Genomic DNA, 26,862 nt, shown 5'->3' with positions numbered 1-26,862 from the left:
ATTTATATATTTGTACAAACTTCTGAGAGATGCAAAGTCAGCAATAGATTTCTGTTGGATTTCTGATTATTATTTTCTTCTTTGAATGTTTACGTGGCAGTTATTCACAAGGCTCTTTTCTTGACTTGTGCATGTACTTTAACCTTCATCTGGTCTGTGCTTCCCAGCTGATGACAGTGCCTCTTCAAAAGAGACCGTCCCGTCTCAGGGGGAATCAGAAGCCCCTTTTGCTGCAGAGGACATCTCAGGCACTACTGTGGACCCTTCCAATGCACCAGCGTAAAGACTTTTATTACACTTTTCCTTTTGCATAGATAAGCTCATCATGACACAGTTTTCATTTGAATCCAAAAAATTATGAACAGTCAGGTGTCAATGATCAGAAGATCACAAATAAATAAATAAAACAATTCTCAGCTTTCTAGATGTCTTAAATTAGTAGATGACTATCCCAATTTTGGTGTGTTCAGGGAGATTGTCAGAGCCTGTGCGCTTTGCAACTGTGTTGAGAGAAGTCTTCATGGACAGAGGGAGCTCCGGTGTTTCGGGCCCTCTTCCCATTGGCCCAATCTGGAGCCGTCTACCTCCTCACTGCCATTAGCTGGAAATGATGACCTGTCTTCCATTGGCTTCTCTGAACCCATCAGTCCTGTGTCTTTCTTTGACGACAAAGGTATACTCAAAAAGACCTTTATTTTGGACTCATAAAAACTTGACCGTAGTGTTTTTCCATACCGATTATATATTATATCTTTTGTTACAGGGAGCTGTTGGGTTCACCACTGGTGTGCAGTATGGTCAGAAGGGGTGCAAAGGGGCGAGGGAGAAGAGCTGATAAATGTGGATAAAGCGGTCATCTCAGGGATACAGCAGGTGGAGTAAAAACGCTTTATGCTTAGAGGTGACTCACGGATATGGAGTGTAAAATGATAAGGTCTCGTGAGCTAAGTTATTTTTGTTGTTACAGCCGTGTGATTATTGTAAAAGGATGGGTGCGACCATCAGGTGCCGTGCTGCGGGTTGCTCACGGTCCTACCACTTCCCTTGTTCGGCTGCAAGTGGATCGTTTCAGTCCATGAAGCAGTTGGCTCTTCTGTGTCCTGAGCACATAGACCAGGCAGAAGAGATGGGTAAGGAACAGGAAATAGCCATAGTCATTGGTTCACATGTTGGATTTGTCTAAGTGGCTATTATATATATATATATATATATATATTTTTTTCTCTTCTGCCTCCCGTTCAGCTGGAGAGGAGGCGCGCTGTGTGGTATGTGACTCTGCAGGAGAGCTGTCAGGGTTAGTGTACTGCACAGGCTGTGGGCAACACTACCATGATGCCTGTCTTGAGATCAGCGCCACACCGCTCCAGCGCTCTGGCTGGCAATGCCCAGAGTGTAAGGTGTGCCAAACCTGCAGGTATGTTTGAGAGAGCCCTGTCATTCTACCGTAAAAAATAGGTGTGGTTGTTTTACATTTGGGCGACATCTTCGTCCTTTCGCTGATTTAAAAATGTGTCTTGTGTTTAGGCAACCGGGGGAAGACAGCAAGATGCTGGTCTGTGATGCATGCGACAAGGGCTATCACACATTTTGTCTGCAGCCAGCCATGGATTCTGTACCCCCTGACTCTTGGAAGTGCAAAGTAAGGTCCAGCTAGTTTTATTTTCTCTTTTTTATAGGTATAAGAGTATATTTAAAAATAAATGATTGCCAAGAGGGAAGAGTGATATGTCAAATAAAATCTTATTGTGGTGCGGAACCTTTTGAAGTTTGAAAATACATATTCTCAAAAATTAACAAGCTGTGAATATTCAAATTACACAATGAATAAAAATAGATAAGTGACAATTAAGTAACCGTTTACGTGATCTCTCCCCACAGTAAAATTGTACACTAAGATTATTTACCATAAAAATTAATTAATTGATGAACTGTACAAACTCTCACACTTGCTGCTCTGTGATGCTCTACCACCTGTTAAAATAGTACAAAACTGACATCCAATCAAGTACTTTTAGTATAAAACCAGTTTAAAACATGTTTTTTGTGTGTTATCATTGCAGAGGTGTCGTGTGTGTAATGACTGTGGGGCTCGAGGACTTACTCTCCCTGGCTCTGAGCAGTGGTTTGAGAGCTATTCACTCTGTGAAAGCTGTCAGCGACGGCGCATGTCTGTCTGTGGGGTTTGCAGTAAGGTCACTGAGTCATCTGTCACACTACAACACCGCTGTTCCATCTGTCACAGGTGAGTCTGTACCTCTGTACCTCATGGCTCATTCTATTGTGGGACTTTCTTGCGTTCTATAATTTCAAGCTATAGCCCCATTTGATAAGTTTCCCTTATATTCTAATGAACTTTTTTTTTTCTTCTCCAGAGTAAATTTGGAGGTTTTGTCCTTGATTTAATTTACTAATATAATGAAATTTGTTATTGCTTTGGTATGACTGCGTAATGTCTTTCTTTTTATTATTTCTTTTGCAAAATCATTAGCTGGGGTCACTGATTAATTCTGACACTTTTCCAGCAGCTGACAATAAAATATCTGTTCAGAGGAAAAACTTTGGTCTCTGTGGTGCTCCTTAAGCTTTGTAATTGAGTGAAATAGCATGATGTGGTCTAGCAACAATGAAGTAATCAAAACAAAAAGGAGTGTCTACCTGACTGTCAATCATGCTAGTCACTTTAGAAAGCTCTGTCTCTTGCACTAGCATTTAGATACTCTGGATAAGCAGCCTTGTAGTTTGGCTTTGGAGGGGAAGATAAATGGGAGGGGTTGTATTTTTTCAGAATTATAATATTCAGAAAAGCTTGCTGTTAAAGTATAGAGATTGGATGAAGTACATTGGTGGTGTGCAGTGAAGACACAGGTTAGTTAGTAGTCTGGTATAGTTTTTTTTATTTTTTTTTTTTTAAATAAATTTTGGCATTATTTACTCTAAAGTTGAATGCAATATTCTGATTCTTCTGCATGACTACACAAGAAAAAAGAAAGATTTGATCAGGTAATAAAATGGTGACTCTGATCCTAAGATGCTTAATAAAAATTTTTGTTTTCTCCTTATAGGTGGGTACACAGTGAGTGTGCCTCAGTCTCAGAACCTCCAGATGAAAAATGCATCTGCATTATCTGCAGAGAAACACAGACTGTTGTCCCCGAGACAGAACAGTCATCTACACAAGTAGATGAAAAAACAGATCCAGAGGAGCCCATGGAGTTGGGTATGTACCTTTTGTTGAAGTGTATATGAGATATCAAAATTACTCTTGGATTCTTCAGGAATTACTGGTATTTTTAGCTGGTGGTCTTTGTCCATGTAAATATTGTGTTTGTGCTGACTTAGAAACAGAAGCTGAGGTTGTTGAAATGGACGAAGTTCACAAGAGCATTACAGAAGAGGGATCACGGCAAGAGAAGATTGTGGTTTCTACAGATCCACACTTAGATGGTCAAGACTCTACTGAGGAGCAGACCCCTGTGGCCAGGGTTTCGGGTAATCATTAAGCAAGCGTGCACAAGTCATGGTTTTCCTCTTCTAGAGAAATATTTGAGAATAGAAAAATATAGAATTTGCAGTAGAAATTCCAGATTAGAGTCAAAGTGGTGCTTGTGCTGCCACAGATATTCTTTATGTGTAGAGCAATTTTTTTTTTGTGTCAGTAATTTTGAGTGCTTGAAGACTGCAGTCTTCCCATCCTTAGTGCACACCTTTTTATCAGCCAGATAACAGTGAAATTGTGTAGTTGTAGTGAAATTGTGACGCATAGGAAGTTGTGTAGTAAGCTCTTGGACTTAACCTTTTCGTAAAGTGATTTATCAGGTGTTATATCTTGTTGGCAGACATTACCTCACTGTGTTGGATGTTATCTGTCTTCATTTTAATAGGTGTAGGTGATGACAGCGGAGTCACACAAGGCTGCAGTGAATCTGTTGCTGATGGTGCTGTTAGTATGGAGGATAAACCTAAAGCTCAGGCCACAGTGGACAGCCTTGCTAACCTTGTCACCGACACCATGCTGGAAGCTGAACCTAAAGTAGCAGAGCCTCACGCAGATGTTCAGCTACAAGAGGAAGTCAGCAGACAGGAGGGAAAGGAATCGAGCAGTAATATGGATGTTAGAGTAACGGAACCTTCTCCAGTCTCTTCCTCATCACCTGCTCCTCAGATCCCTCTTCCTGCTGTTTTAGATGAGGCTGAGGCTGAGCCTGATGCCATGGACATCTCGGAGGCAGGGTCAGAGGTGCAGACTGCGGAAGTGTCAGACAGGACTTCTCCACCTGTTCCTCAGGTGGAACCCTCTGCCTCAGACACAGATGACCGAGCGGGTCAGTCAGAGGACGACGAAGAGGAGGAAGAGCTGTTAGAGGAGGGGCACTGTAAGGATGAGAGTCAAGCTGAAGATGTTCCAAAGCAGGATGTTGATGCTCAAGAAACGAGCATTAAGCCAGAACTGCTCCTGGATGAGATGTCAAACTTGAGCCACGGTGATGAGAGCAGCAGTGGCTTCCTAGGCTCACCAGCAGAGGTGGACTCCCAGATGCTGTCCATGGACCTTAGTGTAGTGCCAGCAGGCAGGGCGCGCTCCGATTCCTTGCTCACCGAGAGTGATGAGTTTTTGTCCTTTGACCCTCTTAAGTCTGATGGAGAGAAGTTAAAGCGGCGAGGATCTCCAGGTCGCTCCAGAGTGAAACAGGTAGAGTGTTTTTATGCTATATGTATATTATTGCTCTCACAATTTGCATACGCCAGTATAGTTTTGCATGTATGAAAATACACATTTATGGCTTGTTTTGATGAATGATACAGCAGGGAAGGGGTGGTGGTTTCCCAGGGAAGAGGCGGCCGCGAGGTGGAGGAACTGGAAGAGGACGAGGGCGATCCCGGCTCAAAGCTATGGCCTCTTGCATTGATGCTTTCTTAGTGAGTTTCTCTCATGTTTATGCTATATGACTTTGCTGAATTGTTACTTTTCGGTTCTTTGCAGTTGTGGCACATGTAGCTAGTGCAGTGCAGACAGGTTCCTGCTGTGTGTGCGTGCGTGCGAGTGTGTGTAACCAAATGAGTAGTTCGGTTTGTGGATGTAGCTTATGTCAAATATGTTGACCTTTTTGGGGTTTGAAAATTTCTATTTTTGTACAGATAATTCAGTGCCGAGTAATGCACTATAATTAATAAAATATTAGTTTTATATTGTCTAAGATATATTTGTAAGGCCAGACCTTTTTATGGCATATGCTCGGCCGCAAATGACTCTACACAGAAAATCAGGTCAACTAGACGATTGTTTTGCATGTCTAACCGAAATACATTTTGTCATCCCTATAGCAAACCATGAATGCAGACACTGGACTGAACAAAGAGGATGAGGAGGAGGAGGATGACACGATGCAGAATACAGTGGTGCTCTTCTCCAACACCGATAAATTTGTTCTTTTGCAGGTAAAATATGGCTTTTTGATGTCTGGTGCATGTTCATGACACTTTTCAGGTTCACAATTTCACAAGGCATTCTTTCACTGCTTCCTAGGACATGTGTGTGGTATGTGGCAGTTTTGGGCGAGGTGTAGAGGGCCAGCTGCTAGCTTGTGCTCAGTGCTCCCAGTGTTACCATCCATACTGTGTAAACAGCAAGGTAAGCATGCCATGACTGTGATGTTATTTTCAGCTGCATTTTGTGCTCATGTGGAGAATTTATTTCGTTTGTTTTTCCTTTTCTTCTCTAGATCACTAAGATGATGCTAAGAAAAGGCTGGCGTTGTCTTGAGTGTATTGTTTGTGAGGTGTGTGGGAAGGCCTCTGATCCTTCACGGTTGCTGCTGTGTGATGACTGTGATGTCAGCTATCACACCTACTGCTTGGATCCACCGCTGCACACAGTGCCAAAGGGAGGCTGGAAGTGCAAATGGTACCTAACTTGTTCCTCAGTAGTGTTTATTTGTGATATGTTATTTGTCAAGTGACTATAATTTAGTGAGATTTAATTTACAGGAGAGGACAAATAATAAATTATTTAGCTAGTCCACCGGGCATGTTAATGCTCCATTGTAATTACACAGTCTCATGTACTGGTTGCCTGGAAAATCTACTCTTAATATTGCACTCAAAATATAGACACAGCAGTTCATTTTTTTCAAACATATGGATTTATACATTAATGCTGTTTACTTTCTGTACTGTCATATTATCATATAGAGTAACAGTAGTTAGGATTTAGAAAATTGTAGTAAGTACGTGTGCCAAGATATACATGAACCAATTTGAGTAGATCCAGAAATACATAGCAAATTAAACATTTTTGGTTTAGCACCAAAAGCTAATATGAAGCAGGGCTGATCTGCAGCTAAGTCACTAGTCTGTCTGGTAATGGCAAATGGAAAAACCAATAACCCGGACACATAATCTGCTTGTACAGGGCTTCTGAGCTACTGAATTGTCCAACAAGAAAAGTGTTTTCATTGCTTTGTTACTGCTGGTGTGGATATAAATAAATGGAGCAATGGCTTTTTTTTTTTTTTCTATACTTTTTTGTGATAGGTGTGTGTGCTGCATGCACTGTGGGGCTAGCTCACCAGGGTTTCACTGCGAGTGGCAGAATAACTATAACCACTGTGGCCCTTGTGCCAGTCTGGTCACATGCCCTGTATGTCATGAGAACTTCATGGAAGAAGAACTGCTTCTGCAGTGCCGGCACTGTGACAGGTACATACAGTCATAAATGGAAGAATGCAGTAGTTTTATGTTTGAAACAAGAGCGTTGAATTAAATTTGTCTTTTATTTGTAGATGGGTACATGCAGTGTGTGAGAGTCTTTATACTGAGGACGAGGTTGAACAAGCATCTGATGAGGGCTTTGCATGTACAGCTTGTACTCCATATGTTCCCAGACCTGTTGGTGAGTCTTTTTACTCTGTTGCTTATATGAGTAAAGCATTTTGCATATGAAATTTGCAGCTTTTTTTTTTTTTTTTTAAATTTATTTATTTATTTATTTATTTTTAAATTTTCATTTTTATTATTATTATTTTTTATATATATATAAATAAACCCCTTCTTACTGTTGTGTGTTGTCTGCCTTCATACTGTTTCTACAGTGGAGTCCCCAATGATGTCAGCATTCAAAATAAAGGAACCTGGTATGTCTCATTTGCTAGATTTACCTTTTCTCTTGGTTTATCCTGGTGAGTACATGCCATTATGTCATCCTAGATAAATGTCTAATCCAATTTAAAATGTTTCCTCTCTAGAGCCACAGTTCTACCGCCTGGAAGGTGTCTGGCTTACGGAGACAGGAATGTCTTTATTGCGCAGTATTTCCATGTCACCCCTGCATAAGCGCAGACAGAGACGTTCCCGTCTGGGTACCATCTGTATTGATGGAGCTCCTGATGGCCTGGAGCTGAAAGAGGGTGATGGTGATGGAGAGGAGGGGAAAGGTATGTTCTTAATACCTTTTAATATGTATGTGTAAAACTTCACAACTAGGTAACAATACAATCACCTGATTATCAGTCACCACATATCCACTAAATTTGAGAGCAAGTAAATACTGTACCTGTTCAACAAGAGAAAGGTAAACACTCCAGAATCATTTTTGTTATTATAGGGTTAAACTGCTGTGATTCATTCTTTTTCCCTGCAATAATTCTGGAGGGGACTGTATTCTTAAACGTACGTCCACCTTTTGCCTCAGTAACTATCTGCTCAGTTGTAATATTTTAGACCTGCTCATGGATAGGTTAACAAAACCATTACCTCTATACCAGTTTGAAATTGTTAGTTTTGGTGCAGTTGTGCTAAATCTGCATTCTCAGGCTGTGCTGAGTCAATGGAGTGTGACTCTAAACTGGAAGCTCCTGGCAGCCCAGATCGTGATGGTGGTATGGACAAGGAGCCAGGGGCAGATGGAGGCATAGAGGGGACAGCTGACTGTGACGTTCTTAAAGGAGCAGATGAAACAGATGAAGGAAAGAAGAGGAAGCGTAAACCATACAGGCCAGGTGACTGTGGACCCTCTGATATTGGTATTATGTTATGGAAATGTTTATTCCCACATAGGGGTAACTGAAGGACTTTTTTGATCCTTTATAGGAATTGGAGGGTTCATGGTCCGGCAGAGAAAATGTCACACACGGATGAGAAAGAGTCTGTCTGCATCTGGTGATTGTGTGTCTGAAGGACAGGCAACAGAGACAAAACTTGAAGAAGGCATGTGAAAACATCTCTCGACTGCCAAGCATATAAACATGCATTTATGTTTAGACCAAGGTGTTAATGGCTAAATATATATTTTTAAGGCCCTCATCCTGACATGGATCCACCTGATGTTAAAGCAGCAGAGGGAGATGGTGAACTTGCCAAAAAACGTAGAGGGAGAAAGAAAAGCAAATTGGAAGACATGTTTCCTGCATACCTGCAGGAAGCTTTTTTTGGAAAGGCGTTGCTTGACCTGAGTAAAAGGGCTTTTCTGGCTCCTCCAGCCCAGAGACATTCTCAGGGCATGACAAGACCATCATTACCTGCTCCTGGCTGTAGACCTACGGCTTCAGAATCAGGTATGGCAATGCTCAGTAGGAATTTGGGTATCTGAAAGTAATTCTTAAAAAATCTCCACATTACGTTCACTTAATCATTTACATGCACTCTGTTGTAGTAGAGATTGAAAACCGAGCACCTGAAGCAACCGTGCAGCTTAAGCGAGAGGCTGATGGCTTAAAGCCTCAAGTAGAGATAAAATGTAAGTTGCAAAACTGTGAGGTGCTCAGACCTTGAATTTTAAAACCAGTGGAATACCTTAATATTTAAATATTTAATATTTTTTTTAATGTTTAATATTAATAAACCTATTGCATTTGCACTTTTGCATATTTCAGTAATTGCAGGAGCAGGTGAGCAACCCTCTGTCAGCAATCAGAGTTTAGGTGACACCCCTGGTTCAAACATACAGAAAAATGGAGGTAAAACCTGTTTATGAACTTTTCAGTAAATTTCTGTTTAGAGCTAATGTGTTTTATGAAACAATTTTTTTTTCTTCTGGTTTGGTTTAGGTCTTCCACAGGGGACAGAAAAGCAGGACTCTGAGCAGTTCTTCCGTAAGGTACTTGGACCCTCAGAAGGGGGCACTCTAAGTGAGACTATTCAAACTAGTATGAGGCCTGTCCTAGAAGGGGAGAGTAATCGCAGTGGTTTGCCCCTAAGAAATGTTCCTGGTAAGATTAAACCAAATGCACACCTGCTAGTCTTTTGCTACTGACTGATAATGTAAGTGCAGCGTGACATTGATTGGTTAAAATTGTTTTACAGGTGCTTCCACATCTAGCTCATTGCCCTCAGCTAGTATGATGGAGCCTTTTCAAGGACTTTCCCAATCCCCTTTTTTTGATCCACTGTAAGGACAAGATAATTTTATTTTGATTGTTGCAAGACATTCAGTATTTATTTTTACTTTATATATTTATAGTATATATTTATTCTTATGTATATTTGTGACCCAGTGATCGTGGTGGAATTTTCAGTCCCGAACAGGATGAGGAAAGCCCTTGGGCAACACCTTCCACTCCAGCCACTCCCACTACTCCTCCAACTCCTACTGAACAGGAGGGAGATGGTCTGTCATACAATCAGCGAAGTTTACAGCGCTGGGAAAAAGATGAAGAACTTGGAAATCTATCCACAATTTCCCCTGTACTCTATGCTAACATCAATTTCCCTAATCTCAAGCAAGACTACCCTGGTTAGTAATCACTTTACAGAAACATGAAGAGACATACAAGATTAAAATAAAATGGTCAGCTCTTGTTATAAAAAATTATTATACATAATTTTTGACAGATTGGGCAAGCCGCTGCAAGCAGATAATGAAGATTTGGAGGAAAGTATCGGCTCCTGACAAGGTTCCCTTTTTGGTAAGAACAAAGATGTAACGTATAACGTCATTAGCATAAGATCAAGTATTGATATTTCCCTCCTTACATTCTGTTTCATTCTTCCAGCAAAAGGCCAAAGATAACAGGGCAGCTCAGAGAATCAGCAAGGCGCAGAAGGTAATAATTTTAACATCAATTTGATGCATTTCCAGAGTCAGAGAAAACTTTAATTGAACTTTTATTCCTCCTCTGTTATTGACAGCAAGCAGAGAGTCAGGTGTTGAGGCCTGTTAAAACTGAGCCAGTACGGATAAAAGGGGAGCGCCCCAGTCTGCACCTTCAAATTCCGCCACCCTCTGGCTCTCTTTCCACTCCTTCTCAGCCTAGCTCTGCTGAAAGTGCATTTCCATTTACCCCAGATACTGCATCCTCAGTGTTTTCTCCAGATGGATCTCTGAAGGCCTCAGGTTCAACAGACATTCATACCGACTCCTTTCCCAAGCCTCCATCTCAGTCCCCGCATGCTCAATCTCAGCCATCAACTCCTTATTCACAGCCCTCCTTTAGCCCTCTGCAGGCCTCCTCAGGTTACCCTTTACCTGGCCCACAGGGTGCTCCTCAGGGACGGCTGACCAGTCTTGGTTCCCATGATATGCAGCCAGGAATGCCTCGCAAAGCTCAACAGGTTGACCCATTCTTTAAACCTCAGCAGCAGATTCTTCCACCCCAACCCCAACAGGCATCTCAGGAACCTGTTGGCCTACCTGAGAGTCCTCGACCAAAAGCAGTTGGGATTGGAGACCCTCCTTTGTTCTCCCCACCCCACACAACTCACCTTGGAGACCCAATACGTGGCCGACAAGAGTACACTTCATCTTCATCCCCCTCTACTGTTGCTTCTTCACCAGGAGGAATGCTGCAAAACAGGGCAGACATGAGTGCTCCATCTCCACGTGCCTCTACTGGCCTAGGCACAAATTCCCCTGCAGGGATTGGGGACTCTGGAGATGGCCTGTTCAAAGCTCCTTTGACACCACGCATGCATCAGGGTGATGCTGGGACCTCATCTACTCCACTTCCCCCTAGTCTATCTCCTAATCATCCACCTGAGAGCTATCGCCAGTCTCCATCTGCTTTTTCTGATTCCTGTGTCCAGTCTCCTCTTACACCCCGGCCTCAGTCAGGAGATGGTTCATCCCCCTTGCTTCAGAGACTGCCTATACCCCAACAAGAATCTTATCCAAAAGTTGCCTCTAGCCCTCAGTCACAGGGTAGTTCTCCTCTTACTCCAGGAGCACTCTCTAATGATGGACTCTCTGTGCAGTCACCAGCTACCCCACTCTTTCAGTCTCCAGACCCCCACTCACGGCCACCCTCACGGCCTCAGTCCAGAGACCCTTTCACCTCGCTGCACAAACCTCCTCGCCCAACCTCAGCAGTCACAGAGGCTCCCTTTAGAGGATCACCTCATTCCAACCAGCAGCCTCCTTGTTCACCATCAGTAGGAGATCCACTAAGTGGAAAACCACCTGGACCACCTGGTTTTAGTCGCAGCCCCAGCATGGATACCCTTCAGATTAGCCAGCCACAAGCAGTGGGCTCAAAACAAGTGATAACTTCGCAGCAAGCTCAGGTTCAACTCCAGCAATCATCTATGCCACCAACCATGGCTGCTGATTTAAACGAGAAGGCACAGCTACCAGCTGGAAATCAAGATGCACATCATCTCTCAGTCATACCAAGCACCCAAGAGCTGCCTGACCTTTCAGCTGGACAGGACCAGTCACTTATTGGCCTTAGTCCATCAGAGCTTGAAAAACATAGACAGGTACAGAAGCAATTTTTAGTGATACAAAATCATTTGAGCCATCTGATCAAATTTCATTAACTGTTTCCTCTGTTTTTCTTTTCAATTTGTCTCCCTTTTCACTGCAGAAACAGAGACTTAGAGAATTTTTGATCAGACAGAAAATGCAAAGGAACTCGCTTCGGCAAGATAAGGAGGGAAATGCACCCATTAATAATGCTCCAAATTGGCAAGAAAGTGAAATGGTTGTTTTTCAACAAGATAAATCCCAGCGAGCACCACCTCCTTATCCACAGGTATTTTTCAGTCACAACGACTGCTGAGAAGTTTCTGTGTGGCACATAATTTCTAATGTAGTGAACTATGATGTTTCTTTTTGGTATCTTGTCTAATGTAGGAATGTGATGTGCATCATTAGTTGTTGTGGTTGATTGTCTTGTAAAAATAATATGCCAATTAGGACAGAGCAGCTGTTGCTCAAGTTGCCATCCCTGGCAAGCTACCTCCACCTATGGGAACAGTAGATGAGAAGCTGTGCCGCCCTCATCCTCCTCCTCCTGGAACACCTGGTGTCATTGAGACTAATGTGCTAAGGTATATTCATATAATTTCTTTTGTATCACATGTTCTATTTCAAATGCATGATTAATAAGTAAGACATTCAGCATTAATACATTTAGATGTCTAAAAATGTGTCTATAGGCAACCTGGCGCTAATGTTTCCCAGGGGATGTATCCTCGTCCACCATTTCCTACACAGTGGCAAGGTCAGGCTGCTGGTCCACGGAGGTTCCCACCGCCATCCATGATGGAAATTGGACCCAGGCACCACCTTAGTGCTCCTTTAAACAACCCTCTTAGTATGCAAGGGATGCAAGGCATGCCTAATCCTCTTGCTGTGTCACAAGGCACTGGGCCCGAGGCGATGCAACACTCCGTGTCTGGACCTCCACCACAGTTCATAGAATTAAAACATAATGCCCAGAGGCTACCAATTGGACCCCAGTTTTTGGCAAGGGCACCTCAGCCCGGACAACGCCTATTTATGCAACAGCAGGATTTGCCTCCTGGATTTGTCCCAGCATCCTTACCACCTTCTTTTGCTGCTCAGGGAGAAGGTGGGCAAGGTCCCAGACATGGGTTGCCACAAGCTAACTTGGGCCAATTAATGACACAGCAGGGCAATATTCCTTTGTCTCAACCCCAACTACAGTCACAGGAGGTCCCATCGACCCATTCAAACACACCTGTCTCCCACTCAACTATTCAGCAGCAGAGTTCTCAAAACAATGCTTCGGGAAAACAACAGCCTGCGGAAGAAACTGTCGACTTACCAGAGGCTGACCTTGAGGATGCTTTTGCAGCCAAAGACCTTGGAGAAGCAGGGGCAGAAGCTGGAGTAGAGGACGAGGATGATCTTGCACTCGACTTGGATCCTGATAAAGGTGATGATGATTTGGGGAACCTTGACAACCTTGAAACAAATGATCCCCATTTGGATGATCTGCTTAACAGTGATGAGTTTGACCTGCTTGCATACACTGACCCTGAGCTTGATCAAGGTGACCCCAAGGACGTTTTTTCTGACCAGTTACGGCTTGTTGAAGCAGAAGGTGAGGGTTCAGGTGCTAAGGTGGAAGAGAAACCTAAAGTTGGTATAACTGCCAAGGAGTCACTCACAGCTTCCACACAGCTACCTTTAAAGACTGAGGCTTCCGCAGCCTCCAATGTTTCTCTTCCTCCCAAGGCAGAGTCCTCAGATACCAGTGAACTTGCTACAGTAAAACTCGAAGAGAAAAACTCAATTGGTCCTCAGCAGTCAGTACAGGCTGTGGTTAAAGATGAGATGGGTGAAGCTGTCTCTTTGCTTCTTAGTGGAACACCGTCCAAGATCTCAACTCAGCAAGAGAATTCATCTGCCTCACTAAGCACTGTCCGCTTAGGTGGCGTTCCATTTCCTCCTCCCACCCAAGCTAGTACTCTGACATTTCCTCCATCTACACCACATCCAGACCTTCCTGAAGATCCACTTGGTCTCCCAGATGGTGGTGGCCAGCACTCACCTGCAGTTGATCTTGACAAAGTAGAAAGCTCACTGGAGGCAAGTGAACTGCCTCTATTGATTCAGGATCTACTGGAGCATGAAAAGAAAGAGCTTCAGAAACAGCAACAACAGCAGCAATTGAATGCTTTACAAGGGGGGTTGAGTAGTCATCTTCATAATATTCAGAATCAGCAACAACCTTCTGGGGGACCAGGCCAGATCTTACTACCCCATCATCGTCCGCCTCTTGTGAGTCAACCGGGAATGGTGCAAAGGCCTCCACACATGCTAACTCCGCAGCAGCAGAGGATGGTTAGTGCACCTATGCCTCCACCTGCTCATGTGGCAGTGGTGCAACCACAAGCCATGATAAGAGCTGGACAGCCAAGCAGCATTCACCCAGCTCTCGATCCACAGCAGCAAGCAGCACCATCTCAACCCCATTCAAAACAAACTGTCCCTACCAACTTCTTCCCAGATAAAGGTACAGTAATAGTCTGTGGATCTCCTGGTCTTTTGTGTAACATGCTGTCCCCATATATGTTCACACGACTATATGGCTTTGTTCTTTCAGATCTGGATAAATTTGTGACTGATGACATAATGGACCCTATTGCCAAAGCAAAGATGGTGGCTTTAAAAGGCATCAAGAGGGTGTTGACTCAGGACCCTATGAATGTACCTTCTGGTATCAATAGGTAATTTTTGTTGATTAAGGATAAAGTCATATGTAGCTGTGCTCCTCTACAGCAGGGATTGACCTTTATTTATTTATTTATTTATTTATTACCTTTTTAGGCAACAGGTATCCCTTTTGGCCCAGAGGTTGGCTTCAGCACCGGGAAGCATAGACGCTCAGTCCCACATTGGTTCTGGATCATCTAAGGTCAGTGAATTGTCCTTTTCTGCTTGGTTACAAGTTTGAGTTTCATTGATGGTCACACTTCTCTTAATTTCAGGAAGGGGACAGCAGTGATAAGGCTCAGCCACGACCTAATCCTCCACAGTTTGTCCAAGGCATCATCAGTATGTTCTGCATTCTGTTCTTACAATTTTTCAATGCTGAATGTCCTTGGTCTTCTTTTTCCTGTGTTTGTTATAGCATAAATTTCAGGTTAAAGCTTAAATTTCAATGTACCTATACCTTTTGCACAATAGATGATGCTGAACAGCACCAATATGAAGAGTGGCTTGTACACACCCAGCAGCTGCTACAGATGCAGCTAAAATTTTTGGAGGAACAGATAGGAGCACATCGCAAATCCCGCAAAGCACTTTGTGCTAAGCAACGTACGGCTAAGAAAGCAGGACGTGAATTTGCAGAAGCAGATGCTGAAAAGCTGAAACTGGTCACTGAAGAGCAAAGTAAAATCCAGAAACAGTTGGATCAGGTGAACATTCTTTCATATATCGATTAAGCTGTCTCTTATGTCTGTTGTATGTTTCCTCGATTACAAAGTTTCATTTCTCTTAGGTACGTAAGCAACAGAAGGAGCACACCAATCTTATTGCTGAATACAGAAGTAAGCAGCAGCAACATCAGCAAGGTTCCTCCATGCTAGCACCTGGTCCCTCTAACCAGGGACCCCACATGCTTTCTAAGATGCCAGGACAGATGATAATGGGTCAACAAGGGGGGCCGATGATGGGTCAAGTACCTGGAGGCATTCCTCAAGGGGGAATGCCAGTTAGAATGCCACAAGTGCATCCATTTACAGCAGGCCAAACTCCACACCCTGGGGCACTTGGCACTGGGCCACCTGGTGGATTTTTTCCACAAGGGACTGGTACACAAGCACCAGATCCAAGGCTTCTTCAGGAAAGGCAGATGCAACAAAGGATGCAGATGGTTCAAAAACTGCAACAGCAGTTTATTATGGGACAGCAACCTGTGACACATCAAAGCCAACAGTCTGGTGTTATGAATCAGCAGGCTGGACCTATAGGTGGTCAGACACCTCAAGCATTGATGAGCAATGCATTAATGGGGCAGCAGCAACCAAACTTACAACCGGGATTAATATCTAACCAGCAACATCAACAAGGCCTTATGCAGGTTCCTCAGGGCATGATGGGAAACCAGGCAGTTGGGCAGGCACAATCAAATATCATGGCTCAGCCAATGACTCTGAATCAAAATATCATGTCAGGTCAACAAGGCATGGCTGGAAATCAACCAGTGCAGCAGCTGCAGAGACCTCAGGGTTTGATGGGCCAACAAGTTTCCAGTGAACCACAGCATGTGCTTAGAGGGCCACAGGCCCAGCGTACTGCTCAGCAGCAGAGTGTTCTGGCACAGCGTATGCTTCTTTCACAGCAGCAGCAGAATACAGCAAAGAATCTTGCACAGCTCCAACAGCAGCAAATACCACAGCAGAGACAACTGACACAAATGGGTGCATCAGAACAACAAGGGACAATGGGAACACCCCCTTCAAGTGGCATTCAAGGAAATGTTGATAATTTGCAGCAGGGAGTTCCAGGCCTCTCTCAAGAAGTTCAAAACCCTGTGCCTAAAGATGGTGGAATCCTTAGCCCTAAACCTCCACCCCAGCAAGCTGGATCCTCAACTCCAATCCAGGGGGCAGTCGGTCAGCAGCCAGCAACCGCTGCTTACATGGTTCCACAACAACCAACACAGCAGCAACCAGGACAAAATGCTGGATCAGCACAACAGCATAGATATGTAAACAACCAGCAGACTGGGTTACAACCTCAAGAACAGATGCAACTTGCTTTACAACGGCAAAACTCTCTTAATACAGAACAAGTGAAACAGGAAGGTCAGCAGATGTGCTATGTTGCTCAGCAACTACAACAGGGAGGTCAAAATGTTGAACAAATTCAGGGCATGCTAGCACAGCAGAGTGGCCAGAATCAGGCTGTAATAACTGGTAATCCAAATCAGCAACAAGATGTATTGGTCCAACAACAGCTAAATAGAAGTCAACAAACAATGATGCCTCAGAGGTCAGGTGCACCTCCTGGGCAAATACGAGCTCCTATTAACATTCAAGCCTTAATTGCACAGAACCCTCAGTTATGTCACCTACCTCCTAACCAGCAGTTACAGCAAATTCAGGCAATAATTGCTCAGCGGCAGGCTCAACAGCAGGGTCAGATGCTGAGATTGCAGGGACAGACACAGGGCCAAATTCGACCTCAAGGCCCACAACCTGTTGGACCAAGAATGCCAGGACTTGAGGCACAGCAGCAGCAGCACCCCTATGCATTTGCTGCTAAGCAAGGTCCAGTTGGATCTTCACAGCAGCAAGGAGTATTAGGCCAGCCCTCTCTCATGGCTCCACAGTTTCAGAATGCAGGACCGTTGCATCCTCAACAAACCTCACAAGGCGTCTCACCTCAATACAATACAACCACCCAACAGCAGCAGCAGATGATGCAGCAGCAGCATCAAATGATCAGAGGCCAGGTACCTTTGGCACGAACAATGATTGGCCAGGTTCGCCCAACACCTCTAGGTCACATGGCTAGACCAATGTCTCCTCGTCAACTTATGGGTCAGGGATCACCTGGCAGCCCCCATTCTGGTCAGCAAAGACCAATCATGGGCATGCGCCAGACTCCACCAGGCCAAGGACAGTGTCTTGGCGTGAGAGCACTTAGCCCCTTTCAGGCTTCTCCTTCTCATGTTGGTTCTCCTGCTGGCTCTACTGTTCAAGAAGCTGGCTCAAGTCCAGCATCTTTTAATAAACACGATTTTGGTACTACTTCTCTCTCTAACCACCCATCACCTGCATCTAGATCAGACTGTGGTGCTGGAAAAAATAGTCCGTTTAGTAACATTGGAGCGTCAGCAGCCTCACCATTAAGATCATCTATAGCTAAGGCCCCACAAGAAGTATCAGGCCTCAAGTCTGAGCCTCAGGGTCCAGGTGCCCAAAAGCCAACAACTGCTATTCCACTTAATGGCCCATCTCCTAAGTCAGCGTCAAACCTGCCACAGCCATCAGTTTCAGCAGCTTTGGTTGAAGGTGAAGTGTCTAATGAAAGGGATCTGTGCAAGATCGCACTGCAAAATATAAAACAGGAACCTCGAGAGATTAATTGTGACTCAGGAGATAGTGCAGAGGCTTCTTCTGCAACTATTAAGCGAGAAATCACTGGTGACTCACTTAATACCAGTAATATCTCAGGCCCTGGAAATCTGCCCGGGGACACTATGGGCCAAATTCCCAGAACAGAGACAGGCCAACAACTTCTGCAGAAGCTCCTTCGAACCAAGAGTCTTCAGTTGCCATCACAGAGGACATCTGATGGTATCCACAATGAAATAAATGGGCATATTAACAGTAAGCTTGCAATGTTGGAGCAAAAGCTTCAGGAGACACCGCGTAACATGGAGGTAAAAACGTGCAGATAGTTTTTCAGTAATGTAAGGTGGTAGAATTTATCCTTGAATAAACAATTAATCTCAGCTCTTTTCATCTACCATTTTATTAGGATCTCCAGTCAATCACTAAAAGACCGCCTGTAACAAAAGCCAAGCGGACTACAAAGGCTGGAGAGCGGGGAGCAAATGCTCGAAAAAAGAACAAAAAAGATGAAGTTGGAAAAACAGAAGCAATAATGAAGCAGCTTAAACAAGTAAGGACCGTGAAAGCAAGAGAAAGAATGTTATTAGGGCTGCACAATATAGACAAAAATATCATATTGTGGTTATATCGCTTTGTAAAGACATGCTTTTGTTTGTATTTATTTAGTTACATACATATGTATACGCTGACTGAAAGAAATCATTTATCAGGGCACATTCAGAAAATTGTCTGCACCACTGATTGTGATCACATGTGTAGTGAAGGTTTTGGCATCGCAAATCCAATATTGCACCAAGTGATTAATGTAAAATAATATTGTGTAGCAGTAATTGTTATGCAGCACTTTATTATCCCTGGTTTGAGCTGTATTCAGTAATCAACTGTTCCTCCTCGAATCCATTCAGGGACTGTCTCTTCTTCCTTTGATGGAGCCCTCCATTACTGCTAGCCTGGATTTGTTTGCTCCTTTTGGCAGCAGTCCAGCTAATGGCAAAACACAGTTGAAGGGCTCTTTTGGAAATGCAGTAATAGACAATATTCCAGACTACTATTCCCAGCTCCTTACTAAGGTACAAGCTAATTTCATGCTACTATGAATCTCTGAATATGACAGCCACTATTGCATAAGGGTCTGCGGGTGTCTAGTGGATTGTAAGATAAATTTACATGCTGAGTTTATTATTGGCTCATTTTACTCTCCTCTCCAATTAGAATAACCTCAGCAATCCGCCAACACCACCTTCATCACTTCCCCCAACTCCACCTCCTTCAGTGCAACACAAACTTTTGAATGGAGTGACTGCAGTAGAGGAACTAGCGGAAAGCCAGAAAGAGAGAGAGACTTCAGAGGACACCACAGGTCATTGTAGTGATAATTCCTGCCAACATCAAGTTAAAATGCTCTAGCTTATGTTGACATGAACCAAACTGTACAATGAAAGTACCTTTTCTTTACCCTTTAGACTCTGTTCCTGAAGAGGTGAAGAGTGTAGACATACTAGCTGCGCTTCCCACTCCTCCACATAATCAGCACGAAGATGTGAGGTATGCAGTAGAATTCAGAAAGATTATTCACCTCATTGTATAATAATTTAGGATATATATACATACGATGGTATACTGATGGATTCATTACTTTCAGGATGGAGAGTGATGACGACAGTGACATTCCAGACACCATTGTTCCTGCATCATCACCTGAGAGCCAGTTGGGGGATGACACATCACGCTTCCCTCTCCTATTGGAGCTTAAAGAAGAGGAGGAAAATAGAGCCATTTCTCCTGTTATTCCCATGATTCCACGCTCTGCTATCCCCAGTATGCTTTATGACAGTGTTCCTCTGGTTGCTATATTTAAATCTGGTCTACTGTCCTGTCAACACATGATTGAGCCATCTATTCTTTTCACCCTAATGTCCAGGTTTTGCAGAAACTAAACCATTTGAGGCAGTAGAGGGAAAGGCTGGTTCCTCATCTGGTTCCTGGGACAAGGCAAAGAGCAATGAAGTGTCTGTTACGTTCACCCTCTCAGCAGCTGCAGCCAAGGTATTTACATTTGAAGCTGTTAATTTTCCTGGTAAGCAGATTTAATCATCTTGTTTTTGACCCTGGAACATTTGTTCTCTCATCAGAATCTGAACTCTGTGATGGTGGCAGTTGCCCAACTACTGCACATGCGTATGCCAGGGTCCTATGAAGTGGCTTCCCCCCGGAGTCCTGGTAGAGCAGGTGGTGTTGGCCCTGGGAAAACACCTGACTCCTCCAATCCAGGTAACTGATGCCTATCAAATTATTACATTTTCATATATTTTTTTCTGGATTATTCTAGCACTATGCAATTAAAACTTCTTGATTGTATGCCTGAAATTGTAATGCCTGTGACTCTTCTTGACTGACCTAATTTTGGAAACTTGGACTATAGTATAATAGGTAAACTCCAAACATGCTCTTTAACATTTTTTATTTTCCCTTATGATTTGTATTATTTTAGGTCCTCTATATGTAAAGACTGATCCATCTGCAAACCAAGATGCAGAATGGCTTAAGCAGTTTGATGTCACCTTGCCGGGCTGTACTCTAAAGAAGCAAGTCGACATTTTGTCTCTGATCAAACAGGTTGGCTGTCTGGTTCATTCAATTCAAGTGATATGAGAATCATATTATTATTTTTTAAATTTGGTAATAAAGTCCCAAAAAATAAATGGCTTATCTTTTTCTTTTCCCAGGAATACACCGAGCAAGAGGATCGACCAGCTCAGCACTGTTACATGACCAACGTGTCAGACCTCGATGTGCGCCATCTTCCCATTATTCCTGTTGAGGTGTCTCCACCGCCTTCACCTCCACCACCACCATCTGTCTGTGCTGAACCTGAACCTGAACCTGTCACTCAGTCTGACCCTCACGCTCAACAAGAACCTGAACCAGAGCCTCCTGCTCAGCTCAAGTCACCCTCCTGTTCTAGCCCCATTGCTCCGATTAAAACAGAGCCACCAAGTGAACCTTTGACAACAAATCAGAGCTCTCCTGTTAAGACTGAGCCTGAGGAGGCCATATTAGCCCCTCCAAATGCTCTACCTGAGGAGGCAGCATCTGTTTCAGCCTCTGCCTCAGTATCTCAGGAGTCTCTGATTATGGAGAGCTCCCCTAAACCCATTAAACAGCGCAGGCCTTTCTCAGAGGATGAAGAGGTACGTCCCAAAATCAAGAAGTGGAAAGGTTTGCGCTGGAAGCGCCTTCATTTGGTCATCACCATTCGCAAGGGCAGCTCCAAGAAGGAGAACAGTCGAGAGGTGTCAGAACTCATGGAGCGCCTTCGTATCACACTCAGACCAGACAAGCTGCCACGCGATAAGCGCAAATGCTGCTTTTGCCATGAAGAAGGCGATGGAGCTACTGATGGTCCAGCTCGTCTTCTTAACATTGATGTAGATCTGTGGGTGCATCTCAACTGCGCCCTGTGGTCTACTGAGGTCTATGAGACGCAGGGTGGTGCACTCATCAATGTAGAAGTGGCCCTTCGGCGTGGACTTCGCACGCGCTGCGCATGCTGCCAGAAGACTGGTGCCACCAACAGCTGTAACCGTCTCCGCTGCCCTAACGTCTACCATTTTGCCTGTGCCATCCGAGCACGCTGTATGTTTTTCAAGGACAAAACCATGCTGTGCACCCAGCACAAGCTGAAAGGCCCCAGTGAGGAGGAGCTCAGCAGCTTTGCCGTCTTCCGAAGAGTCTACATCGAGCGAGATGAAGTAAAGCAGATTGCCAGCATCCTACAGCGTGGTGACCGCATACACCTCTTCCGAGTTGGTGGGCTCATCTTCCATGCCGTGGGTCAGCTCCTGCCCTCTCAGATGGCTGCTTTCCACTCGCCTACTGCTATCTACCCTGCAGGTTATGAGGCCACACGCATCTACTGGAGCACCCGTGTGCCAAACCGACGTTGTCGCTATCGGTGTCGCATCAGTGAACAAGATGGCCAACCCTTGTTTGAAGTGCGCGTGCTGGAGCATGGTCAGGAAGATCTACACTTCCGGGACAGTAGTCCAGATGGTAAATAGCTTTAAGATGTTTGTTGAGTAAATTATTGCAGATGTGTTTGAGTGAGTTGGAATCTTCATCTGTGTTCACATTCACATTCTTATATTTTTAAATATTAGGCATATGGAACAACATTGTGCAGAAAGTTGCCAAGTTGCGTGAAGATGCAGCCATGCTGAAGCTCTTTGCTGATCATGTAAAGGGGGAGGAAATGTATGGACTTACTGTCCATGCAGTGTTGCGCATAACTGAGTCGGTATGGCATGATTTCCAATACTGTCTGACTGCAGATTACAGATGATAATTATAATAGTAATTCACTTTCCCTTAGAAAATTTAACAAGCCTTTTACACTGCAGCTTCCAGGAGTGGAGAACTGTCAGAACTACACATTCAGATATGGCCGCCATCCACTCATGGAACTTCCTCTTATGATTAATCCTACTGGTTGTGCACGCTCTGAGCCCAAGATTCTCACGCACTGCAAACGGTAAGGTTATAGTATTAGCAGTTGTTAATGTTGGCTAGTCTGTATATAGTTTTGCCTTTTTATTTGAGAGGCAGGATTTCCTCCTGCATGTACCTGTGACCTGATGCAATTTTTCTTGTACTGTAGGCCCCATACACTGAATAGCACAAGTATGTCCAAAGCCTACCAGAGCACGTTTACGGGGGAAATCAACACACCCTACAGCAAGCAGTTTGTTCACTCCAAGTCCTCACAGTACAGGCGGTTGAAGACAGAATGGAAGAACAATGTGTACCTGGCTCGCTCCCGTATCCAGGGACTGGGCTTGTATGCAGCTAAAGACTTGGAAAAACACACTATGGTCATCGAGTACATCGGTACCATCATTCGTAACGAGGTGGCAAATCGTCGGGAAAAAATCTATGAAGAGCAGGTTTGTTTTAAACAACATAGCTGAGTTAACATGACTGGATTTTTTCCAAATATTTGCGTTATCTGACATCAGTATTATTCTTCCAAATCAGAATCGTGGGATCTACATGTTCCGCATTAATAATGAGCATGTAATAGATGCCACCCTCACTGGCGGCCCTGCTCGGTAAGGCACTCACAATGCTTGTCTTGTGAGACACTCACAATGCCTATTTTGCAGTATTGAGTTTTGTATTGTACTTCACCTGGGTTGTATATGCGCTGTTCCAGCTACGTGAATCATTCCTGTGCACCTAACTGTGTTGCGGAAGTTGTGACGTTTGACAAAGAGGACAAGATCATCATCATTTCCAGCCGTAGAATCCCCAAGGGTGAGGAGGTAAGAATCATGTGTGGTAGACTCAAGTAATTCTTTTATATGATTTCTATAACATGCATAATGTTGCACACTGATCTCTAAATAAATCTATCTCTTTTTTTTTTTTTTTTCTCCTCTCCCTGATGGAACATTAGCTGACATACGACTATCAGTTTGACTTTGAGGACGATCAACACAAGATCCCTTGCCATTGTGGAGCCTGGAATTGCCGAAAGTGGATGAACTAACGGGGAGAGAGAACGTGCAAGACATGCCTTTGCTCCCTGGTGCCAGAACACTTCTGCGCCAAAGCCGCGTTTTAACATTACTACCCAGATCATAAGCTGTTCTGAAACAAGAGGAGGGCAAACTTCTACTCTCCATCAGCTGAAAGAAAAGACTTTTGTTATTCACATCAGGAGCCAAAGCTTTGAAGAGAGTAAAATTTAAAGCTACAACTCATTTTCTGATGAGCTCAACTGTTTGCTTGAATCTTCTTGTTGAAACTCGCCTCTGCCAAAAGCACCTCCTTCCTACTTCCTCTACTGTTCTTCTCCAATAAGCTGGCTGGAATCAATCCTCTCTACATCTACCAAAATGTCTGATTCTGTATCATATCAATACACTTAGGGTAGAACTCAGTGAAGAAAGTTTGATTAAAGCCATTCAAGTACTCAAAATGAACTAATACTTTATTTTCGGACCTATTTTTTGTTTTGTTTTTTTTGTCGTTTTTTTTTGTTTGTTTGTTTGTTTTTTTGTTTTTTTTCCTACCACCTTGTCACCCCAGAACAACACTCTCCCATCAAGTCAGCAATGAAGATTGACAAAATGGATATTGGCAAGACAATCCTGGAGTGGCTCAGATCAGAACTATTTACCTATTGTGAACAAGATGTACGATAATATAAAGTTTAAATACTATTTGACCTGTGGCTCAAAAAGGCACCAGATGTTTTATTATATTGAGTTTAAAGGTGGGTTTGGTTGACCCAGTCTACCTCATTGAGTTTGTGGGAAGTGACTGCTTTGTATTAAACTGTTAAGTGCTACTGTGGAAAGGGGAAGGGAGGAATGTTTTCATGGCAGTTGCCTTTCTTGGTTAAGCAGGGAAACTTAAGCAGCTGGTTTGCTCCTCTCTGTGTTGCTTATTATTTACAGTAGTGAGCCATTGCAACTTATCACAATACACAACGACAGAGCCTCTATGACAGTCTTTCAGCACGATCATGCATTATTCAGAGCAATCAAAACCAAATGGGTGTCTAAGTCTATGAGGCCACCTAGTCTAAATGACTGTAGTTTTCATGTAGCCATTTTCCTTCCTGTCTGCCTAATTGCATCTAGAAGTCATGCTTTTTTTTCCCATTTTCTTTCTTTTATTTATGCGCACAACCAAATCCACTCTTACCCGGACAGAGTGAGTAACAGAATGACCTTCAAGTGAAGCAGGGTGCTGTTTGAGTTCTTTTTTTTTTTTTTTTTTTTTTTTCTTCTTCTTTTTTTTTTTCTTTACAGATGATTATGTTCAATTCATCAACCCTCAACTGACAAAGATTGATGCTTGAGGCTCTTGACTAACAAATTGTAACTTATGATGCAAGACTACTATTTTGTTTGCAATGTTCTCCAATTTAATTCTAAATACCCCTTGTTTTATAGATTTCCATCTTATCACTCCAAGCAACTCTTCATATATCTCATTCTCTTTGTAATACTTAGTGGACTGTTGTAAACTTACTGTAGTGAGCCTTTCTCTGCCTGAGCATGGGCAGGCTGTATAATAACCTGTAATGTGGTGTGAGAACTGTTGGCACTGTCTTCTTGAGGCTGAAGTGAAGGCTGAGAAAGACTTTAAAAGGGCATTTGTTTTTCATTCATATTAAAGTAATTTAAAAAACAGTTACAAAAAATAGTTAATCTTCAGAGAAGGGAGCTGAACAAAGTCTCCACAAACTGCATATAACTTTGTTACTTCCTCCCCAGATGTATGACCTCATATTAAAAAGTAATGCAACTTGTACAAACTGTATATATTGGGGGGCAAAAGCTGTTTATCCTACCCCTTTTTAATTAATAAAATCAAAATTCTAGAGAAATAAAATTGATGGAATAAGAGAAACCACTGGATATCATTTTATCAGAAAGATTAAATGTGTATATATCTATAAATATATGTAAAATGGAAAAACGAAGTAATATCTTGATATGTATATGACTCAGAGTGTTTTTTTGCATTTACCTGTTTTTCTATTAGCATTTTTTGCTATAAGACCGTATACAGACATATACAAAATAGTGATGGTTATCATGTGTTCACCAATGATCTGGATGAGTGTTTGAGGTGAATGAGAAATCTGAGACGGAATTCATGTTTGATATTAATCCTGATACTTCATCATGCAAATAGATCATGTTTGGAAGATGATTGGTAGAATGGTGCGTAGCGTACGTGTATTTATGTAATATTGTTCACATAGATTTCTTCTTTTAATATTATTTATGCTACTGCTTGTGAAATACTGAAACTGGTCCTTGAATTGGTAATTGGTTACCAGTGGGTTTTTTTTTTCTTTTCTTTTCTTCTTTTTTTTTTTTAATGAAAAGGTTCCTGATATGATGCTGTTTAAGAAATTATGAGTGTCACATTTTCCCTCCCTGTAGAAGTGAATATGTTTATATAACTTGTGAAATGGCAGTATAGGCCTTGTATGGTTTGATTTCCATATTCAGTGATTAATCCCCAAACTTCTCAAAGACAAAAGTTCACACCAGTCGTGCTCACGCTTCTTCTGAAGTGTAATAGCAGACTTGGGGAACCTTATTTGTTGTGTGTATTTTGTCATTTTAAATTTCGCAGACGCTCACTGGATTTTAGTAGAACCCCAACCTTCCAATTTGTTATATTTTAATTTAAGGCCTCCCTGCATATCATTTAATTTAATTAAAAATACATTGCTGTTTTTTTTTTTAAGCCCAGCCTACTTTTTAAAAAAAGATGCTGCATCTGTACAGCAGAGCTACTTTGAGGAAGATAAACATTTTTATTGTATGTGGCATGTTTTGTATGGATATAATTTTGAATTGTACATATTTTTTTGATGATGACAGAGGTTGCATCACTTTATATACAGCTGCCCCTTACCCTTCCCTCTTCTGTTTTCTTTGTCTTTGCTTTATTTCTTGTAAAGAAAAATAAAATGCATTTTAAATACAGCCTTTTTCATCCTGGTTTGTCGCCGATTCTGTTCAGGAGCAGTTACCAGTGTCTGGTGCTGCTGAATTTACTTTAACTACATTTTGCATTAGCAAGATATAGTGGCATATGCAGGCAACTCCAGACCTGCATATATAATATATAAAGTACATAACATGCAATTATGGATAATTGAACAGCCCAAAAAGCGTCTATGATCTCATCTTGATTTTTCGGGGTTGTGGGAGGTCTACTTGTTAAATTTTTAGACTCTGGAGTCTTTTTATTCAGTTAAAAAAAAATCCAGGAGAATAGTAGTGTTCTAGATAAGTAGTCACTTGGATAGAAGCATGGGCTAAATTTGTACCAAAAGTGTGCAATGTCATTCTAAAAACACCCTGAAGATTTAAACAAGGGTTAGTCAAATGAAAACATAATAATAATAATAATAATAATAATAATATGCACTGTTCATTGCAAAGATGTGTTTGTATCAGGGTTAAGGTAGCAGCAGAAAGGGCTATTAACAATGGACCAGTAATCCATTGCAACTTTTGCAATTACAAATTTAATGGACTGTTTCTCTAATTGATGCAT

At 42.8% G+C, this 26,862-nt stretch overlaps 1 protein-coding gene across 5 annotated transcripts in view; it reads left to right on the top strand.

Moving 5' to 3' along the window:
* The window catches only part of kmt2d (lysine (K)-specific methyltransferase 2D), a 31,767-nt gene extending 5,482 nt beyond the window's left edge, over nt 1–26,285 (top strand). For 2 of the 5 annotated variants that reach the window (XM_026920831.3, XM_026920832.3), the window contains exons 3-54: nt 168–279; nt 471–673; nt 764–873; nt 968–1,130; nt 1,243–1,414; nt 1,525–1,639; nt 2,061–2,242; nt 3,063–3,217; nt 3,340–3,489; nt 3,882–4,690; nt 4,804–4,917; nt 5,323–5,436; nt 5,525–5,629; nt 5,721–5,902; nt 6,532–6,696; nt 6,780–6,889; nt 7,089–7,130; nt 7,242–7,430; nt 7,809–7,994; nt 8,086–8,202; nt 8,292–8,549; nt 8,648–8,731; nt 8,868–8,951; nt 9,042–9,203; nt 9,298–9,382; nt 9,489–9,727; nt 9,826–9,899; nt 9,987–10,037; nt 10,123–11,688; nt 11,796–11,963; nt 12,128–12,261; nt 12,370–14,195; nt 14,286–14,409; nt 14,510–14,597; nt 14,671–14,737; nt 14,870–15,102; nt 15,186–18,077; nt 18,176–18,319; nt 18,675–18,839; nt 18,982–19,129; nt 19,233–19,314; nt 19,412–19,587; nt 19,691–19,815; nt 19,902–20,040; nt 20,261–20,385; nt 20,496–21,822; nt 21,930–22,066; nt 22,170–22,300; nt 22,427–22,712; nt 22,804–22,877; nt 22,982–23,090; nt 23,225–26,285. In XM_026920831.3, the coding sequence (XP_026776632.3) occupies nt 168–279; nt 471–673; nt 764–873; nt 968–1,130; nt 1,243–1,414; nt 1,525–1,639; nt 2,061–2,242; nt 3,063–3,217; nt 3,340–3,489; nt 3,882–4,690; nt 4,804–4,917; nt 5,323–5,436; nt 5,525–5,629; nt 5,721–5,902; nt 6,532–6,696; nt 6,780–6,889; nt 7,089–7,130; nt 7,242–7,430; nt 7,809–7,994; nt 8,086–8,202; nt 8,292–8,549; nt 8,648–8,731; nt 8,868–8,951; nt 9,042–9,203; nt 9,298–9,382; nt 9,489–9,727; nt 9,826–9,899; nt 9,987–10,037; nt 10,123–11,688; nt 11,796–11,963; nt 12,128–12,261; nt 12,370–14,195; nt 14,286–14,409; nt 14,510–14,597; nt 14,671–14,737; nt 14,870–15,102; nt 15,186–18,077; nt 18,176–18,319; nt 18,675–18,839; nt 18,982–19,129; nt 19,233–19,314; nt 19,412–19,587; nt 19,691–19,815; nt 19,902–20,040; nt 20,261–20,385; nt 20,496–21,822; nt 21,930–22,066; nt 22,170–22,300; nt 22,427–22,712; nt 22,804–22,877; nt 22,982–23,090; nt 23,225–23,317 (14,891 nt within the window). In that variant the 3' untranslated portion in view covers nt 23,318–26,285. The remainder of the gene's footprint in view (nt 1–167; nt 280–470; nt 674–763; nt 874–967; nt 1,131–1,242; nt 1,415–1,524; nt 1,640–2,060; nt 2,243–3,062; nt 3,218–3,339; nt 3,490–3,881; nt 4,691–4,803; nt 4,918–5,322; nt 5,437–5,524; nt 5,630–5,720; nt 5,903–6,531; nt 6,697–6,779; nt 6,890–7,088; nt 7,131–7,241; nt 7,431–7,808; nt 7,995–8,085; nt 8,203–8,291; nt 8,550–8,647; nt 8,732–8,867; nt 8,952–9,041; nt 9,204–9,297; nt 9,383–9,488; nt 9,728–9,825; nt 9,900–9,986; nt 10,038–10,122; nt 11,689–11,795; nt 11,964–12,127; nt 12,262–12,369; nt 14,196–14,285; nt 14,410–14,509; nt 14,598–14,670; nt 14,738–14,869; nt 15,103–15,185; nt 18,078–18,175; nt 18,320–18,674; nt 18,840–18,981; nt 19,130–19,232; nt 19,315–19,411; nt 19,588–19,690; nt 19,816–19,901; nt 20,041–20,260; nt 20,386–20,495; nt 21,823–21,929; nt 22,067–22,169; nt 22,301–22,426; nt 22,713–22,803; nt 22,878–22,981; nt 23,091–23,224) is intronic. The other 3 variants (XM_026920834.3, XM_026920835.3, XM_026920833.3) reach the window with 3 other exon arrangements.
* The last annotated feature ends 577 nt before the right edge of the window (nt 26,286–26,862 follow it).

Source organism: Pangasianodon hypophthalmus, chromosome 16 (assembly GCF_027358585.1).
Source record: "Pangasianodon hypophthalmus isolate fPanHyp1 chromosome 16, fPanHyp1.pri, whole genome shotgun sequence".
In the NCBI taxonomy this organism is placed as follows: Eukaryota; Metazoa; Chordata; class Actinopteri; order Siluriformes; family Pangasiidae; genus Pangasianodon; species Pangasianodon hypophthalmus.
The sequence above is the reverse complement of the archived record's forward strand: the minus strand, read 5'-3'. Positions and strand labels throughout refer to the sequence as shown.